This window comes from Lactuca sativa, chromosome 3 (genome assembly GCF_002870075.4).
Source record: "Lactuca sativa cultivar Salinas chromosome 3, Lsat_Salinas_v11, whole genome shotgun sequence".
Lineage (NCBI taxonomy): Eukaryota > Viridiplantae > Streptophyta > Magnoliopsida > Asterales > Asteraceae > Lactuca > Lactuca sativa.
The window spans coordinates 92,293,488-92,315,448 of record NC_056625.2 but is presented as its reverse complement, the minus strand read 5'-3'; the positions used below and the strand labels follow the sequence as shown (position 1 = coordinate 92,315,448).

The 21,961-nt window shown below is 29.9% G+C and overlaps 1 protein-coding gene across 1 annotated transcript; it reads left to right on the top strand.

Moving 5' to 3' along the window:
* The first annotated feature begins 16,096 nt into the window (after nucleotides 1-16,096).
* On the top strand, nucleotides 16,097-19,154 carry LOC122197036 (uncharacterized). The gene is made up of 9 exons (XM_042900510.2): nucleotides 16,097-16,204; nucleotides 16,296-16,358; nucleotides 16,443-16,508; nucleotides 16,598-16,795; nucleotides 16,884-17,170; nucleotides 17,771-17,888; nucleotides 18,040-18,273; nucleotides 18,356-18,526; nucleotides 18,611-19,154. The coding sequence occupies exons 5-9, from the start codon at nucleotides 17,118-17,120 to the stop codon at nucleotides 19,013-19,015; spliced, it is 981 nt and encodes a 326-aa protein (XP_042756444.1). The 5' UTR covers nucleotides 16,097-16,204; nucleotides 16,296-16,358; nucleotides 16,443-16,508; nucleotides 16,598-16,795; nucleotides 16,884-17,117; the 3' UTR covers nucleotides 19,016-19,154.
* Nucleotides 19,155-21,961: the final 2,807 nt, after the last annotated feature.

Sequence of the window (21,961 nt, the reverse complement as noted above, 5' to 3'; positions counted from 1 at the left end):
CAGGTTGTCACACTAAATCTTATATTAACAAATGCATCTCTTCCTATATTAGAATGAAATATATTTGTGAACAAGTAACCAACGGAAGAAAGCCACATCGTTCTTAATACTATATTCTAGCCAATCTCAGTTGCAAATCAAGAAACACTAAATCGGTGTGGACCAACAATGTCTCTTATAGGAAATGTGCGACTTTTTTGTTGACAATTTTTTTTTAAAAATATACGCTTTCCTAGCAGAATTTCGTTGATTAGAATGACAATCCATAATGTTTGTACTTTTCCACATCGTGAGAAAGAAGGTCAACATCGTAAACCAATTCGTTTTCATTTAATGATACAAACCATCAAAATTTATATCAATAAACGAGAATATGAAGTGTCTTAGAACTTTTTAACATAGATGGTATAAGATCTAATTGTTTTCCTTTCAAAATGTTGATATATGTCTTACTCATTGTTTCAAATTTCGAACAATACCTATCATATAAAATTATGAAAATCAATATTCAGTAATCTATGATTAATAACAAAGCATCAAATTTATCACACAAATCAAACCCTAACAACTTAACTTCAACATAAACAATTTAATGTATTAAATATCATATTCTATAAAACAGTACACACATTCACTAAATATCAAAAAAATTATTAAAAAGAAAACATACTTTTTGGTTAAGCCATAATGACAATGTTCAAATCTGTTTCTCTAACTCATAGTAAGTGTTTGTTTGTTGATAAGACGATGAGTAAAGACTTTAAATTCCAAATTTTAAGTCAATCAAATTTAGGTAATGGTTTTTTTTTTTTTGGAATACCCAAAAAAGTTTTTTTTCCCCACAAACTACTATGTTTTGCAATTTTTTCCGTTTTAGATATAAAAGTTTTTTTTTTTTCCAAAATAAACCAGAATTAAACTATTCATTAATGGAGTTGTTTATCAACATGTAACCCTATTCTCTAAGTGATGTGCCCTTTAAACATCGATCACCTAAACAAGTAATTGATTCTAAAATCCTAGGTCATGCTTATTATTATTATTATTATTATTATTATTATTATTATCTTCTTGTACACCATATTAGGTCCCCTAAAATGAATTCTTTTTCAAGCTAAAAACATAAACTTAGTAAAAAAAATATTGAAATTGAGTTTTGTTATTATGAGGATGAAGCTCCATTATATTTATATTCCTAGCTTGAAGAAGAAACAATTCCAAAGGACCCAATATGATTACAAAAAGAAGTAGTAAAATCGGTCATTCTTATAGTTGACCGAAGCTTAAGGCGCATGTGTTAGTTAAGGGGATATATGATTGCCATTGGTAACCGACTCTATTAATGAAATAATAAAGAATATATTAAAGTTAAGTTTAATTGAAAAAACAATTTAGGTCTTAGACGAAAAAGAAAAAAAATGCAAAACATAAGGTATTTTATGAAAAAAAAAATCAATTATATGTTGATAAGCTTATGAAATAACAAATAATATATCAACATTAGCTTTTTTTATTTTTTTAATTAAACCTGAAAAGAAAATCAAAACATACCACTTTTTGTAAAAAAAAAAACACCTAAATAATGGTTTACTTGACTAGTAGATTATTAAATCCACAAAATTAGTCGTTGGCAAGCGGTAGTTTGTAATTGTAAGCTGACAATAAAAAAAATATAGTTTCTAAGTTGGGGTGCAAATAATATCAATTTGTTTATTTATTTATTTTTTTAAATTTAATATATAAAAAAATAAAATAAAATTGAAATTTGTTATATGAGTCCAGTGGGTTATTTATAGACGTATAGTAATTTTATGACTATGATTTTTTTGATGTATTTAAAAAAAAATAGTTTCTCATATATTTACCTGTTACGTCTATATAAATCTTTTATTATATTTCTAATATCAAACAAAAAAACTATTAATTAGCTAAAGTGTATATATAAGAATACTTTGATGAAAAAAAAGAAAAATAATTACGGAAGCAATAACCTTAATGGCATATCCTCATGTATTAACATGAAATTCATTCTTGAACAAGTAACCAACGGAAAAAAGCCACATCATTCTCAATACTATATTCAAGCCAATCTTATTTTCCAAACCAAGGAACCCTAAATCGGTGCGGACCGACAATATCTCTTATAGGAAATGTATGACTTTTTTGTTGACAAAGTTTTTAAGAATATATGTTCTCCTAGCATAATTTCATTGATTGGGATGATAATCTATAATGTTTGTTCTTTTCCATAGATCGAGAGAAAGAAGTTTAACATCATAAACCACCACGTCATCTTAACGATACCTTATTAGTTTTCAAACCACCAAAAATATCAATAAACGAAGAATATAAAGTCTCTTGGAACTTTTAACATAAATTGTAAAGAAATCTTCAGAAATGTCCTACAATTTTACCTTTATTTACGAAAAAGTCTCAAACTAAATTTTGTTTATGAAAATACATGAATTACTGGTAAACATGACGATTTGACCCATTTTTTCTGGTTTCATTACTTACATATTTCGTTAAAGTCCCATTATTTTACTCTAATTTTCGAATAAGTCCCAAACTAAAATTTAGTAATGATTTGACCATTTTCACCATGTAACATACATTTTATCAGCTTCATTGCTGACATAGATGTTTAGTCATTAAATTAACTGATAAGATGAATTCGATGAGTTATATAATGCTACATTTACCGTTAAATTTGATATCCATCACATCGGTTCAATTATGACTATGTATCTAGGTCAGCAATAAAACCAATAAAATGTGTGTCTCAAAGAAAAAAAGGCAAAAAATGAGTTAATGTCTGATGAGATGGATATATTGGGTTACATAGATAGACATTTCGAAATTTCTTATAAACGTAAAAAATGACGCAATTGTTGCTAGTTTATGTAATTATTGCAGTTTTCATAGGATGCATTTATATTACAAAAAAAATATACAATACATCAAGATATCAAATTTTATGGTAAACATAACATTATATAACCCAACATATCCATCTCACCATTTCATTTAATAACTAGGCGTTCAGGTCAGCAATGAAATCAGTAAAATGTAGGTTACATGGAGAAAATGACCAAATCATTACAAAATTTTAGTTTGAGACTTATTCGTAAATTAGTGTAAAATAATGAGACTTTAATAAAATTGATAAGTAATGAAACCAGTAAATCGGAAAAAAAATGTTCAAATCATCATTTTTTTACTAGTAATTCATGTTTTTTCGTAAACAAATTTTAGTTTTTTTTTTTTTTTTTTTTTTTTTTTTTTTTTTTTTGTAAAATATGGTAAAATTTTAGGACTTTTCCTTTCAATTTTTTTTAATATATATTTCTTACTCGTTGTTTCAAATCTCAAACAATACAAGCCATATAAAATTATGAAAATCAATATTCAATAATCTATGATTAATAAAAAAAACATAAAATTTATCGCACAAATCAAACCCTAACAACTTAACTTCGACATAAACAATTTATTGTATTAAATCTCATATTCTATAAAACAATACAAACATTTACTAAATGTCAAAAAAATATTAAAAAGAAATACATACTTGTTGGTTAAGGGGTAATGACAATGATCAAATCTCTTTCTCCATCTCCCGGTAAGGGATTTTTTTGTCAATGAGACGATTAGTGAAGACTCTAAATTCAAATTTTTAAGTCGATCACGATTAGGTATTAAAATAAGTGTTTTTTTTTTCATAAAAGAGCATGTAATTACATAACTTTTCTTTTAAGATTTTTTTTTTCTGCAAAAAAATTATCCAAATTTCACCTATTACCTATTATTGCAGCCTCCAATAGGGAAATTAAGTTTTTTTCTCACAAAACACTATATTTTGCAAATTTTTTTTTTCTGTTTTGGACTTAAAAGGTTTTTTTTTTTTTTTTTTTTTTTTTTTTTTTTTTTTAAGTTAAACCAAAATTAACATATTCATTAATGAAGTTGTTTACCAACATGTAACCCTATATCCCTAACTTGCATGCCCTTTAAACATCGATCACCTAAAAAAATAACCGATTCTAAAACCCTAGGTCATGCTTATTCTTCTTCTTCTTCATTTCTTGTACCCCATATTGGCCCCCCCTAAAATGAATTCTTTTTCAAGTTAAGAACTTAAACTTAATAAATAAATTATTGAAATGGAGTTTTGTTATTGTGAGGATGAAACTCCACTATTTATCTCATGTCCCAAGGTTATTTTTTCAGAAGATGGAGTCCGTTTTCAAATGTAGTCAAAAGGCTATTTTAACAAGATTGAGTCTGTTCTCAAGTATTGTCCAAAGACTATTTTCACAATGTTTGATAGTATGTACATTTTAACAATGCACTGGGACAATTTCGCAAGTAAGTTATTATTTTTTTTACTTTAAGCCCATTTTGTCTCAAGTATTGATCAATGTTTTACATTGCGTACTAAATTTATTTGGTACCGTATATATGAAGGATCTCAAACATTAACTATTTTTACCTTTGTAACCTGCAACATGAAATCACATCCTTTTAACACCGTATAGATGGAGGATCTCATAAATTAGCTTCATTTGGAGATTACAAAGGTTAAAAATAACTAATGTTTGAGATCCTCCATACATACGGTGTCAAATAAATTTAGTTATCATTATAAAATATTGATAGACACATGAGACAAAATGGGCTTAAAGGTAAAAAAATTAATAGAAACTTACTTGCAAAATTGTCTTGTACACTATTAAAATGAAAATAGAATAAGACCTTGTGAATATAGCCTTGGACAACATTTGAAAACATAATTAATCTTGTGAAAATAGCCTTACATAGAGGTGCATATTTCAAAACTAATTTTTTTTTTGAAAATAAAGAAAAAAAAAAATCAAACTGGTTATGTTAAAACTGAACTGTCGGTTAGTGATAGGTTGTAATAAATATTTGAAACCGCTTTTCCCACTATAACCGAATCGAACCATTTTTAACCGTGAAATCAATTTTATAATGTAATTCACTTAAAAAAAACCAAAAAACAGAACCAATTATGATCAAAATCGTACTAGATAAAACCTCTTTTAACCTGTTCAAAACTAGTACTGAAACACTCGATCCTGGAGGTATTACTTTTATTACTTTTATTTATTTAAAAGCTTCAGTTCAAGAATTCTTATCCTACGCAGGGTGTAGGGTAGTCCCCTACGCTGAGCATAGGAGGGAAAATAAATGCACGGTTTAAATGATCTACGCAAGGCGTATATATGACTACGTAGGGCGTAGCAGCCCAGAACCAAAACCATAATTCTTGGGGTTGTGATCCATATTTAAAGGCTCTAACCCGTTGAGGCCCTTCCATTCTCAGCCTCCACCCCCTTTAAGCAGCCACCTCGAAACCTTAATCTTCTTGTGTGAGTTTTGGAGACCCTTGAGTGTTTTGTATGCATCTTTGAAGGAAGAACTCCACTCGGAAGCACTTGGGAAGGTCCAAGCATTGTGGATCTGGAACTTGCATCATATAATCATCCCCCACAAGGTATAAAGTTCTTGCCTTGATGTTGTCTTATGTTGGATCTAGTTATGCTTAAGAATTTCATGTTTTTTGTCCCTATAATCATTAGGGGTATCGTTTCCAGTTTTTTTTTTTTTTTTTTTTTTTTTTTTTTTTTTTTTTTTTTTTTTTTGGGGGGGGGGGGGGGGTTTGCTAAGTCATAAAAATGAGAGCTTTGTCACTCTCATCTATCCAGACATGAGCTTTTGAGAAATAGAAGGCTATTTGGACATAGGGTTTGGATTAGTGCTCTATGTATACATGGAAATGGATAAAGCCAGAGACTTTATCCCATAAGACGTCCATTTCGTATAGATTTAGAAGTTTGTAGTGTTAACCTTCTGTATTAAGCACTTACTTGGAAAAGTTGGACAACAGTGTGCTACGAAGGGCGTAGTTTTAGCTACACTGTGCATAGCTCTTTTCTGTCCTATTTTTTTAGCTTAGGCTCTATGCTAGGCATAGAGCTTCTACGTTGAGCGTAGATTGACTGTTGATTTTTTTGACCATTGACCATTGACTTTGACCAAGCTTGACTTTAGTTCAAATGGAGTATTTTGAGCAGTATATTGAGACTTTGTCCATGTTTATCATATAGGTGACCTGTAGAGTTAGTATTTGGATTTGTGATCAGTTAGTTATCTTCTAGATTACGAGGTGAATTTCTCATTATACTCGTGGGTCGAAGGCACCAATGCCGACCCATTAGATTATATTATGTATCCTTGTGTATAAGATGCTGATATGCTATATTGGTTTGTTAGATTGGTAGATCTGTAAGATTACTTGTATTACTAGTTATTGTTTATCTGTTTGTATTTATCGATATAGTGCAGTTGGGTTGAGGCGGTAATGCTATGTACTATAAGCCAACAAACCATGGAGCAATCCAGTCTTAAGTTGAGAGTTGGGATGGGCAATCTAGTCTTATACTGTGGGCTTAGAAGCAAGCCAATCATGAGCTGTCGGTTGGGAGGGGCAATCTAGTGTCATGCTGTGGGCTCAGGGGAAATCCAATTTGATGTCGAGGGACCAGTATGCGTGCATTGTATATGTATAATGTGTGAGGTATTTTGGGGAAACTCACCAAACTTCGGCTTATAGTTGGTGGTTTCAATGTTTCAGGTACATTAGATGATAGGGCAAGACAAATGCGTGATCGTACACATCCTCCCGTTGATTTATGTTTTGAGAGATTTTGATACTCTGATTTTATGGATTTGACTTGAAAACAATGGTTTATAACTTATGGTTTTATGGAAATGTTTTATAAAAATAAAAATTTTATCATGATTTTTGGGATGTTACATGTACCTTTAGCCTTTGGACATGAAGTAAATAGAGGAACTTTATCCTCACAATAGCATAATTCCATTCCATCATTTTTTATTAAATCTATGTTCCTAGCTTGAAGAAAAAACCATTCCAAGGGACCCAATATGATGTACAAAAGAAAAAAAAAGAGTTAGTGACACGATCTAAATATTTAAAATATATTATTCTTATAGTTGACTGATGCTTAAGGCACATATATGAGTTAAGGGGATATAAGGTTACTGTTGGTAATTGACTCTATTAATGAAATAACAAAGAATATGTTAATGTTAAGTTTATTTGAAAAAAATATATTTAGATTTAAAACAAAAAAAATGCAAAACATAAGCTATTTTATGAAAAAAAAACTCAATTATATGTTGATAACTTATAAGATCAACATTAGTTTTTTTATTAAATCTAAAAAGAAAATCAAAACATACCATTATTTTATTTATTTATTTATTTGTAGAAAACCCCTTAGGAATTAAATTCACAAAATTAGTCATTGGTAATTGGCAATGACAAATTTTCCCATATAGCACGACTTATTTCTCAACGCTAATGCTTGGTGCGTTGATGCTAGATGAGATTGTTCAATGTTCATCTAGTCTAACAATAAAGTTATCTCATTCAACAACAAGGTGTGTATATGAAGTTTTAGTGAAAAAATGTCCCACAACCATTGGTTGAGGTTCAAGTCCCAATACATGTGGACGAGGTATGTTGTTTACGAGTAGAGTAAGGGGTATCTATGCTAGCCATTCTAGGAGAACAACTAACCGATTCTAATCATCCTAATAATCAAGAAATTGTTTTATGATACTATAATATGTTTTTGTATAGTATCGTAAGTTACTATATATTGACAATAGAACAGGGATGAATGCACAAGCTAGATGCCACATATTTTTGAAAATAATAAGGCTTACTAGCATTAAAATTTATAGTTCGATCTAATAACAAACATAAACATAAGCATATAGCTAGGTAATATGCATGCATATTTTCTTTTAACAAGAAGAAAAATTAAAATCACGATGACCAATTAATAGCTGAATACCATGAACACAAGTATTTTATTATTTCCATTGTCGATCGTTTCATTATTGTTTTAAACGAATTAAAACCACGGTATACATATGTACGTAGATATATTCAAAACACAATTAATTACACTTAACTTCTAAAAATCTACAATATGGAAAGTTCTGAATATAACATAATGGTTAATTAATATCATGCACACGAGTATATATTAAATTATTAATCATAACAACAGGACATATGTTATATATAAAACGTTTCTCTCTAGAAAAAAAAAGTGAAATAGCGCTTGCATTAGTGTATGTTGATGTCTACTAGAAAAAAATGGAAAATCATTTAAATCAGAAATGATTAAAAACTTATCTAAAAAACCTGCATTTCTGGGGAAGAATTACATCCTAGCTAGCTGTGCCTCCGTACATCAATTCTTATTCTCTCCTTTCCACTCTCACTTTGTCCTTTCCACTCCTGCTATATAAATCACCAACAGGAATCTTCTACACTTGTCTCCGCATTCTCACCTAATTTACCCTAGCAGCAAAGCGATAGTATTGGCGGCAGAAAACCATCCATGGAGGTCTTCGGGAACAGTCATGGCTACTTCATCATTCCTCGATCGAGGTCTCTCTCTCTAGCTAGCTTTTCCTTGATATATGATCTAAGTTTGTTGAATTAATTAGCTATATTATTATACAAATGTTTGAAAAATGAGCATGTTCATGGAATCGCTTTGCTGTATTTAGATTTAGATTATCATTTCCTCAAACTCTCAAGTTTTGTTGATAAATATTAAAGTCGTTGTTCTATCTTCCTGCTCCTGAGGTTAATATAGCTTGACACAAGTATGTAGCGATAAGTATGAACTTCTATCTGTTTCTTCTTCAAATAGAGTTGATTTTTCTGCTTATATGTGGCTAAAAGCTCTCGAATCCTTGTAATCACTAGTTGTTTTTTACTAAAATTCATTTTGTTCAAAAAAATGTGCTGAAAATGAACTTGAGAAACCCTAATTATCTGTATTTTGCTAGTGAAGTTTAGAAATAAATGTGTATATTTTATGTGAAAAAACTTCTACACCATGGCAAAATCAAGGAATCTGAGCTCGAAACAAATGGAAATTGTGATTTGCTATATATGTCTCCATCAATTTGTTGCAGTTTTACGATTATTATGTTTTTTTTTTGTTGAAAAAAAAACAAAACGTATTAGGGTTAATAACTTAATATAGCAAACCAAAAGTAAGCTATAGCTAGTTATCACAGAATTTGTTACAGTTTCTCTCTTTTTTTTCTCTGATATTTCTAGTTTTTTTGCATTAATTAGCTATTTTATTTTATGATACGCATGTTGAAAAAATGGATTGTTATTTGTTAAGGTTGTGCATGGAGTGGTTTTGTTACAGTCTCTGTTCCTCTCAATATTCTCTTTCTTTGATTTGTTGTTGAAAACCCACCATCACGTACCATCCACGACCATGTCACTGCAACATCAGCCTTTTCTACATGATTTTATTTTGTTGTCTTTTTCTGAAATTTATAAAAGAGTAATTTATAGTTTGTAATTGTTTTAGATAATGAGATTCTAAGAAGACAAAAACGGTTATGTTCTTTTTATATTTGAGCACAAGTGTAATTTAGTAATAAGTTAAATATCAATTAAAGAGTAAATTATATTTTTGGTCTCTATGTTAATCAGATGTTTTTTTTTTTCAAATGCGTAAAATAATTGATTTTCAGTTTTGCAAAATGGTCCTTATGTTAGTATATAACGAATATTGTTACAAAATATTCTATTCTTCATATATTAACTTATTATATAGGAACATTTTGTCCTTGGATCACAATTAATGACCAAAACCTGAAAAAAAAGACCAAATTTGATAATTTCTTTTATATTATAAATTTATAATTAGGGCTTCTAACATTTTGTATGGGCATTTTTTTTTGAATTTATAATATTCTTTGTCTATATTATAATAATCAACTGTTTGTTAATTTTATATTTTATATTAAAATAACTTTTAATTGAAAAAAAATATGTATTAGTTTGTTGAAACGTGATTATATCACAAAGTTTAAAAAAATTATATATACAAAAATCAATAAAACGTTTACACAAAAATGATATTTAAATCAAAATATTGTATCCGTTCTCTATATTCATTTTAGTGATTTACCTTTGAGAATATAATTTAATTTCTTCAGAGTATAAACTGTATAATGGCCTTTTTGAACATATTTCAACAATTTATGCAAAAGTTGTTCATTCTTGCGATCTGTTCTTTGGCATTTTTATGAAAGAAAAGGTAGATTTGCAATTTTAAAAAAGTTAAGATGGTTCAAAAAGTTAATGTTTTTTTAGTTTAAAGGTAAAATATAGAAAACCCTTGTACGTACTTTCACCATTTTATTGGTCACTTAATTATCCGTTTGCAGTACTGATTAAACCATCAGCCATTTAAAAATCAGATTTTGTTTTGATAGCAAAGCAAAATACAAAACAATAATAATAAAAATAATAAAAACATACTTTCATTCATTCTTTATCGATTTAGCCATGAAAATATCAATTTAGTAACTAAACAAATAAAATGATGAAAGTACCTTGTATTTTATTTATTTATTTATTTATTTATTTATTTTTTGTATTTTAACCTCTTTCAAAAATCATTAACCAAGAACTTAATCACCAACGAGTACAACAACTTAACCACTAATATAAACTTCACAAATTTTATATATAATAGACATATAATTGGTCAATAATTTATAAGCTAATATTTTGAAGTTAAATAAAAATATGTGCTTGCTAATTGAAATTTTTTACTTTTTAACTTTTTTTTTTTTTTGCATTAGATCTACCTTATGTCCAAATTTTAGAAGGTTCCAGATTGTCAATTTAAATTAAATGTTTCAAATATCAAGAGCTTTAGTTAATTATAACTACATATTTTAAAAGCAAAGCTTGAATTGTGTTTATATAATTCTTGTAACTTCCTATTAAAATACAAAATAAAGGATACACTTTTTTAAATGCATTTGAGAACCATAGGAAAAAAAATTAAAGATAACCTTGGCTATTGTTTTAAAAGTGAAACTTGATTTGTCAAAACTCAAAATTAATCAATATTAATATTTATACAAATAACTTTATTATTTTCATATTCATGGTATTAACTCTGTTCGTATTTCAAAAATATTATTTTTTTAGAGTTATCGATTTTCATTCCAAAGCAGAGCACCCCAGACTTATTGTTTACAATCAAATGAGATAACTAGAGAATTAACCACTTGTGCCAAAAGAATTAAATGAACTAATAAAACCAAGCCTTTAATTATATATTATTTATTTATTTATGCAGGTGGTATAAGTATTGGGAGGTGTTTATGTTAGTTTTTGCTTTGTTCTCTACATGGCTCACTCCGATTGAATTTGCTTTCTGCGATGTGTTACCCAAAAACCTCCTACCTTTCTTGGATCTTACTGAAGTAATTTTCTTCGTTGATTTGGCTCTACAATTCTACATGTCCTACAAATATGACCCGACCCATACAATACTGAGGTAATTAGTCTATTTTGCTATACAAATGTTTAATGTTAATGAATAATCCAGTCTTATAAATTGTTTTTATTACTTTTATTATAATCTAAGAGTTATCTTCTAACTAATTACAGATACATAAAGTCTTGTTGGCTAAATATCCTCGCATGCATTCCGTGGGTTTTCATCTACGATGTACGTATATATATGCTCTATAACTCCACATGCTCTGTAATTCGATTGCATCTTATTAAATGCACCTTTCTGCAATAACCAAATTCGGATTATATATAAATTAATTTAATTACAAATCAAGACCATTTAATTTAATTGCTTAGATTTCCGTGACTATATATATATATATTAATTTAATTAAAAGATCCAGATTATACATACGCATAAATTGTACCTAGGACAGATTAAACATTAAATATTTAAAACTTTATATTATTTTCTTCCATAAATATATAACTAGGAATATCTAAAAATGATACTATATTGTTGGTTTTCATTTCAAATCAAAACTAACCAAGAGTTAAGTCAAACAGATTTAACTAGACAAGTTATATATATATATATATATATATATATATATATATATATATATATATATATATATATATATATATATATATATATATCAAGGGAACAAGCAATAAATTACCTAAAATGGAAAAAACCATGAAATCGTTGACTCTTTATGTTGTAATCTAGAAATATGAACCAAATATGGGAAAAAAAGTCAACATTTAAGAGGTAATTAAGAATCAAGAAGGAAAGAATTTATCTTTAGGAAGAAGATCGATCTAATGGGGCTTTTAATTACCGTGTTTGAGAAAGATCGAGAGAACATGGAGGCTTGGACGTGTCAGGTGGAGGTGATGAAGAATGACGAATTGAATCGACGAGATAATCACTGAATTTTGACGAAGAATCGATGGATGGGGGGTGGCCTGATCTGAGTGGTGTTGGCGTGAAAGGAAAGTCCGATGGAGTGAAAGACGTTTAAAAATAACTAAATAATAGATATATACGTATAATATAAATTGAGATAAAATAAATTGTTATTCTATATATTTTTATTTAACTTCTTACTATAAATGCATAAGAAAAAAAAAATAATTGAATGTATGTTAGGAGCCGGTGTGACTTTATTTATTTTTTTTGCCCTTGATTAATTTTCATTTTTATATTAGGATAAATATAACACAGGAGTTTTACAATTTAAAATAAATTATTCATTTTTAGATTTTTACTAGCTTTCATATTTAACATTTTTTAATCAATCCATAAAATACACACACATGATCTCATACTTAGTAACAACGAGTAATATTTTTTAATCAATCCATAAAATACACACACATGATCTCATACTTAGTAACAACGAGAGTAGTATGTATTTCTCTGAACTTGATTGAAGTTTTCATGATAAAATAAAATAATTGCCATTCTTGTTTTTTACTTAATTTTACTTTGTTTTATAACTTATATGTAGAGATATAATATATAAATTACAAAAATGGTAAGTGGTGTTGGTGGCGGAAACAAACGTGGTGATGACGGTGACGATGATTGTGGGTTGTGATGTCGAAGGTGGAAGTGGTGGTAGTGGTAGTGATGGTGGGGGTGGAGGCGGTGGTGTTGGTGGTAGTAGTTGTTGTGGTGATTATGCTGATGATGGCGGTGGTGGAGGTGTAGGTTGTAGTGGTGGTGGTACTAGTAGTAGTGGAGGAGGTGGTGATAGTGGTGATGACGGTGACGATGGTGGTAGCGGCGGCAGTGGTTGTGGCGGTAGGTGGTGACGACGGTGATGGTGGTGGTGACGGGTGGTGGTGGTGGCGGAGGTGGTGGTGGTGGAGGTAGTGGTAGTTGTGGCATTTGGTGGTGGGTGGTGGCGGTGGAGGTGTTGTGACGGTGGTGGTGAAGGGTTTTTATATGTATTTTTTTTTTTAGAAAAATAAAAGTGTTAATATTGTAAATTTTAACATTCCTATTTGATAATGGTATGCCAAAAGATCATCATGTTTATATTTATGTTAAGAATTCTGCATATATATGACATAATAGTGACGCTAGAGAGGAGGAAGAAAAAAAAATAACTTCCATTATTTCTGATCGATTACAATACGATATTTTATTTTTATTTATTTATTTATTTTAATGTAATTATACAAAAGAAATTGTCCACAAAAGAAGAAAACCGTAATTAAATCATCAAAAACATAATTTTATGATTTAACAAGTAATCAAGTAAGGGTGATTTGGAGATGGAAGAGTAATTATTTAGCTAGGGGACTTTAGTTGGTAGACTACTAAAAACTATTCCAAATTAATACTTATAGTTCAAACCTTAATGACCAATTTAAAAAAAAAAAAACAATTGAACCACATAAGGAGAGCCATATTAGTTATTACCTGAAGAAGATTTATTTATTTATTTATATTTATATCTATTTTCATTATTTACCTTATCTTTATGGTGTAAAACAAACATTTATGTCAAAAATTACACAATTTGACAACATAAACCAACTAGTAGACTAGAAAAATAAAATAGAGTGTTCCATTAATAGAAAATGTTTGTATGTTTTTGTATGTTGGGATCATCTAGAATTTAACACCAAAGATAATGTTATATCATTTAGTAACAACAAAATTTTTGTCAAAGTTTCATGTTCGCAATTTTATGCTAGTAGATAGTATGTCAAACCCATGTATACTTTTGATGTTATACTATTTAGTAGCACCAAAATTTTTGTCAAAGTTTCATGTTTGTAGTTTTATGTGGATAGTATCTCAAGCTCATGTATAGCTTTTTGTATATTCGGCCATATGGCCCATGTTGTATTTGTATATATTGTTGTGTTTTATTGTTGCCAAGTTTACTCTACTTAGTCATATTTTGTACCTGGTTAGTAAGTTTTAGTACGCAAGTGATGGCATATGAGCTAATGATGCAGTGTAACTTTTTGAAAGTGGGTATCATTCTCAAAATGAATGAGTACAATGTACACAACAATATCTACATATACAACATGGGCCATATGGCCTGATACACAAAAAGCTATACATGGGCTTCACATACGATCCACTAACATTTTAGTCTTTCAAGTTTAATTTTGTACATGTCTAGTTTATTTTATTCTAATAGTTTCAAGTCGGAGTTTTTATATTTTTAGTTAATTTAATTGTATAGTTATATTGTAAATGTAAATATGGTTGCAACATTGTTAAAGAATTTAATACTTTTTAATAATTTTAAAGTCATTGTAACAAAAAGATGTAAGACAAATACTGTTTTTCGTTATTTTTATTAAATAGTATGATTTATGTAACAAAAAATATAAATTTTATATTTAGTTTTTTTTTTTTTTTTTTTTTTTTTTTTTTTTTTTTTTTTTTTTTTGATATAAATGGTGTTATATGTTGGAGATGAATAACTATTTGAACCATGGTTTATGCCATTTTAGGTGTAGGAAGTGGTGTTATGGTTTGGGGAGAGAGAGCACATTTATAACATAAAATAAAATATAGGACTCAAAATGTCATTAGTCCAAACACTAGAAGTGCTTAAGGAAATTACCACATTTCTCTTAATCTGTTATCTCAGTAACACAACATAAAATAAAATAAAGGACTCACAATTTCACTAGTCCAAACATTATGTGTAAACACTTAATACATTAATTTTACAGAACTGAATGATCCCAAGGCGACATTAAATGGTAAATAATGGACAACCCCTTTTTTTTAGTTAAGAATGGCCACATGATATTAGTTAATTATGGATATTGCCCATATATGCCATTTAAATTAAGCATGTCATAACATTGTGGGAAAACAGTAGTATTACATTTCTTAAACAAGTTTATTTTAAATGTCAAAAACAGGTTCTTGGTAGAAACAAAGTATTGATGTGGCTTGTGTTATGGAGGATGTATCGTCTCCGCAAAGTTTTTGAACTATTTTCAAGGATGGAAAAGTCAATGGTTGGGGTTGTTTCTTCAAAAGCTATGAAGAGCCTGGCTATAAACCTCCTCCTCTTTCATGTGGGTGGGTGTGCATATTTTTACTCGGCTATTAATACGCCACCTGGCGAAGAAGGAAATACCTGGATAGGGAGTTTGACACTGGGAGAGCAAAGCTATAAAAATTTTAGACACATGGGCTTTTGGAAGCTCTATGTCACAAGCTTTTATTTTGCTGCTATGACTGTGACCACAGTGGGTAAGTTGAAGATAAACCAGAAACATTTTGGTTTTGCTTTTGGTTTTGTTGTTTGACATATGGTTAAATGCAAGAAATAACATTGTACTTGTAGTTAATAATTTTCTGTTTACAATTGCATCCTATTTCCCTTTTTTCCTATTAAAACATTGTAATTTGAAAAATCTATACGGAATTATAACAGTGTCATCCAACTATAAAGTAATCTTCACTGTCATAATTAGGTAGATTTTCCAACATAGGATGCCTTATTATGAAAAAGGAAACATTGGAAGTACAATGTTGTAACATTAATGCTATAATATTCAAATGAAATAAATAGAATAATGCCACTTGACATATTCTGATTAGATGAATTTTGTGGATTTGTTTTAACAGGATATGGGGACCTACATCCCGTAAACGAGAGAGAGATTATCATTACAGTCATATTAATATTGTCTACGATTATTTCCGTTGTATATACGGGTGATGATATGACAAAAGCAAAACAAAATGGGGATGCAAAAGGAGATTCAGATTCTGCTGTCCATTACCAGGTAAACACAAAAAGAACCAATTTTGCTGTGTCCTAGGGTAGCTCAGATATTTCCAACAAAACACCAATGTTGATGTTATAATTTCTTGCAGGAGTATCAAAAGCGCTTGGTTTCTTTTTTGAAGGATATCTCACCAAAGTTCATTAAAGAGACTGTAAGTAATACTCAAATCGATTTTTGAAACTACATATGATATGATATGATGATAGATTTCGCACTAATTTGCATTCAAAAACAGTCTTTCATCAAGCTCCTTGATAAATACATCAATGATAGCAAGGAAGTTTTCGAAAACCTAGACAAGGTAATTTATGTGATTCCTCCCAAATAAAATAACAACACAATGTCTAGTATATAATATTTTATAATTTGGAACTTTATATGTGTTGGTAGATTACCAGAAGTAAAAACTCTGCGGAGGTCAACAGTGTTACATATTTTGATGATGATTCTGTGAGGCAACCACTTATCCATGAAAAAACTGACATGATCATAAAACATGATCTTGGAGACCTTCAAAAACAGTACATCATCAACCTCCTGGACAAACAGATCAATTATGGAATGGAATTTCTCAAAAACCTACATCAGGTGATTATGTGCTTCGTTCCAAATAGTTTAACCACACACTTTTGATTGCTGAAAATTTTACAATTTGTAACTTCATATGTGATGGCAGATTACAAGAAAGAATGCAGCGAAAGTCAACAAAATGGATCATTCTGATGACATGCCTGATCTGGAACAGGTGACTATTGAAAAAGCTGACATGAACACACATGCTTCACTCCAAAAGACACCATTGGTGAGTTTTTTTTTATTTGCAAAAATTATAAAATTTAACAATACAAATAGAGAACATTGTATGCTAACAAATTGTTAATATGAACAACATGTGGCTGAATCACTTCGGATGGATCCAAATTTACATAACAAGGACAAAAATATTGTGCAAGAAGAGGACAGGTATGACATTCATCAAATCTTTTGAGTTCTTTTCTTATCTACAACTTATATATGAAAATATAGAAACAAAAAGTTGTCATATATGCGGGTTCTTCATTTTCAAAACGGGTTAATGTCATTTAGGCAACAACTTTTAGAAACAGATTTACAGTTAGTTAGCTGTTTAGTTAGTTATTTGTCATAAGGGCATTTTTGTCATTTCTATGAAGAAGTTAGTTAGAAGAATGTTAGCTCAACTGATTGGAACCTGCTTTGTATATATGTTCATGTAATCTGTTTCCTTTTCTAAATCTTGTCATTAAGTTAGAAAACGAAACATATTACATGAACATATGTACAGAGCAGGTTCCAGTCAGTTGAGTTAACAATGTTCTAACTAACTCCTTCATGGAAAAGACGAAAATACCCTTTTGAAAAATAACTAAGTAATCAGCTAACTAACTAATTCTAAATCTGTTTCTAACAACAACTATTATCACTTTAATTGTTAGGAGCTTAAGACTAAATACTGAAATCGGTTCTTTTCAAATTGAACAAACTTGAAGCATTTTGATATGAATAAATATATTTTTTCAGTTGTGTACTTAATTATGCATGCAGGTCGGTTACTACTCTCTCTGAGAATGGGGACAGCACAAGTGTGATCAATGAACTAGAATCCCACAACTCCACAAACGATAAGGCTGATGAGGGAGACACAAAAGAGTATGGAAATAAGGTAATTTGTCTAATAGTTTTTCAGTTTTTTAAGTAATCATTAGCTTATGTTGCGATTTAGGATATATCCATTATCAACGAGGGGGATGATGTGGACATAGATAATCAATAATATTAATAATACGTGTTATGTTTTATTGTTTTGTTATTAGGATGGATCCTTGGTCAATCAGGAGCATGTATCCCACCATGATCTACATGTCGGTGCAGGTGTAGATGCACAACAGTCTAAAGGGTTTTTAGATGTATACAATGAAGGAGATAAGAAAGCCCTTTCGTTTTCATATAGCCTTGGATATACAGAAAATCATATGAACATCAATTTTTGGAAGAAAATTTTATGCGAGAACACTCCTACGCAGGAACGTGGCTGGCTAGATGACGACGTAAGTAATCCAACATGTATTTTAGATTGTAAAATAGAATTAAATGGATAACTATTAATTAAACTTTGCCTTTCATCAACAGCATATTGACATATGGGGTCATATATTGTTGAATACCAAGAAACCCGTAAGTTGTACAATTATGCCGGCCAATTTTTTACCTACTCAATTAACTGGCCTATGGAAGGATGAATGGATCGCACTTGTAAATGGGTCGTATGCTCCATATCGAGCTTGGTCGGCTGTCGATACCGTAAGAATATTTTCAAATCCATTATGTTTATGTTTATCATTACTAATATGGGATTCAAAATTTAATTTTCACATCACTCTACAGGTATTACTGCCCGTTAACAAAGAAAATGATCATTGGTTGATTGCTGTTTTGGAGTTGAAGACATGGATTGTGACCATCTATGATAGCTCGTCTTCAGAAATCAATGAAAGATGGATCAAGGATCAATTACAAGATTTCGACATAACTAAATTCTTAAAGTCCACTGCTTATTGGGAAACAAGTGGTCGGAAGTCTACTACAGTTGATTTAAATGTGAAATTTGCCAAAGGTATACCGCAGCAAACGAACTGGATGGACTGTGGTATTTTTGTAGCCATGTGGTTAGAGGCTTTTTGCACCGGAACTGCTGAGTTGAAAATTGAACATGGCAAGACCGAAGACCATTGTCAGATGTATCGCAAACAAATGGCTGATGTTATCTGGGCATATTCTGGCTGTAGTTGAAAGTCACACCTATGCAATTTTAAGAAGTCGTTTGGACGTTTGGTACTGTATTTCAAATGGATTGCTTATGTTTGAAATAGTTTTTGTATTGAAACAATCAGAATTAGACAATGAGCAATTGATACAAACAAAGTGGATGATTGCGTGGGGTTATGGGAAGACATGGAACAAAAAGGTTATGAATCTTAAAATAGGGAGGAAAATTGCTAATATAAGAATTTAGATACGAAAAAAAGATTGCACACCACAAGGAACAAGTTTGTAATTTAGTCAATTATTTATGAATATATAATTTAAAACGACTCTTATCTAAGTCAAACAATTATACTTTCTCGATCCCCATAGATTTATATAGATCATTATCTTCTTTATAAAAAAATTGCATAAAAATAGTTAGATCTATTCATTACCATTACACAATATAAGCGAGGGCAATAACTAATTACATGCATAGTGAATATTACACAATATTAAGTAAAAATGACTAAATCTAATATAACAAATGTTTTAAAAACCGGTTTTTTAGTTGAACCGGTAAGGTGATCGGTTCCTGGTTCAACCGGTTTAACCGGTTCGACCGCCGGGTGAACCGGTTTTTATATTTTTCATTTTTTTTTTCTATTTTCCTACACATAAAAACATATAAAAATTATGAATTTGATGTTTACAAGTTCAAACATTAAAAATACATATAAAAATAAGTTGTAGATGAATCTAAATACATTAAAATAACACATAACCATAAGTTTTAGTGTTTTACATCAATCCATATACGTCAAAAAGAAAATAAAGTATAATACCAAAACGAAATATAGTTTTTGATGAATACAAACACATCAAAAGAATCTATAACATTTACCATATGTTTTTATTTAGAGAAAACTACATAGATTTGAAAAAAATCACCAAAGTTTATTATGTAAACGGTTCTTTTTCATGTGTTTTTATTCGGTTTAACCAGTTTATTTTGACCGGTTCAACCGGTTTTTTCTAAAAACCGGCCGGTTCAATCCGGTTCATAAATCAATGTAAAACCGGTGATAATTGAACCGCTCACTCTTTTGGTTCCCGGTCCAACCGGTTAGACCGGCCGGTTCAAACCGGTTTTTAAAACATTGAATATAACATACACATAGTAATGAATAATCTATTAATTAATATAGCATCATAATAGTAATGATCAATCAATATACATATCAACATCTTTGAATTAAATTAGTTTCTTCCTAACAAATAAGTATTAGCATAAGGCTTGTAGCTTAGCGGTATCAGGTGGTACCCCTTTTTTTGAAGTCGAGAATTCAAGTCCCATTATGAGCATAGGTGTAATAGGTGTTGTTAGCTTATGAATAAATTAGATTTGCCGGTTCAAAAAACAAACAAGTATTTCATCCAAAAAATACAGCCTAATAGTCGTCCAAAAAATACAGCCTAATAGTGAGGTAGTTGGAACGGTGACAAAACATTATATCTTTCATTACAATAACAATAAACTGGAAAAAGTAAAAAAAAAACAAGAAAAGAAACAATTCAGTATATTTTGTGTCTATGGATGTTACGTTGGATTTTATTGTGGACAAATATATATTGAGGGCTGGTCCATAGGTATTTTATGCTTTGGCAAATACACTTGATGATGCCCCTATATTTATATTTATATTGAACCCATATATACCATAGATTTATTAAACGAAGATGCGACATATTTTTCATTTGAAAAAAATACGTTGACTTTTAATCCATTAACTTGCAAACATCTTCTAAAACAATGTTTTTTTAAGCAAAATATCAATTATCCTATTGTAACAATAGTTAATGTTTGCTAAAAATTGACTTTTAATACTCAAAATTGCAAAGCATTTTAATAGCAAATATCAACAAAAAATAGGGAAAATGACTCTTGAGGGTAATTAACTTTTGCGTTTGTACTCATTTGGTCCCTTTTTTTTTTTTTTTTTTGTATTCAATATACCATCGAACTTGTTGTTGGTGTTTACCATAGCCCTTTTGACCGGCTTTTGACCTGTGATAGCCGGTCAAAGGGTTATGGTGAACACAGACAACAAGTTCGATGGTATATTGAGTACAAAAAAAAGAAAAGCGACCAAATGAGAACAAACGCAACAGTTGGTTACCCTCCTAATTCATTTTCCCTTTACTCATTTACAACAAATCCCACATCATTTCCTACTGATATTAATGACTTTTATGAGATTCATTCTTGCTTCTCTTCAAAACATAACCTACGAAAGGACATTATTCATACATGTACAACTTTGTAATGCACTTGAATATTTATTAGGGGAATCTTGACTAAGCAGGCGCATTTCATGACTACATTTACATTTCCAATCAAATGATTTATCGTATCATGGATTCTAGACAAGTCTACAAACGAGTGGAATCACAAGTGCTATGATTTTTTAGTTTACTTAGCTTTAAGATCGAACTCATGGGATAAGATACAACATCAGTATGTACAATACAATGGTGTGGTGTATTGTACATACTGATGTTGTATCTTATCCCATGAGTTCGATCTTAAAGCTAAGTAAACTAAAAAATCATAGCACTTGTGATTCCACTCGTTTGTAGACTTGTCTAGAATCCATGATACGATAAATCATTTGATTGGAAATGTAAATGTAGTCATGAAATGCGCTTGCTTAGTCAAGATTCCCCTAATAAATATTCAAGTGCATTACAAAGTTGTACATGTATGAATAATATCCTTTCGTAGGTTATGTTTTGAAGAGAAGCAATAATGAATCTCATAAAAGTCATTAATATCAGTAGGAAATGATGTGGTATTTGTTGTAAATGAGTAAAGGGAAAATGAATCAGGAGGGTAACCAACTGTTGCGTTTGTTCTCATTTGGTCCCTTTTCTTTTTTTTTTGTACTCAATATACCATTGAACTTGTTGTCTGTGTTCACCATAACCCTT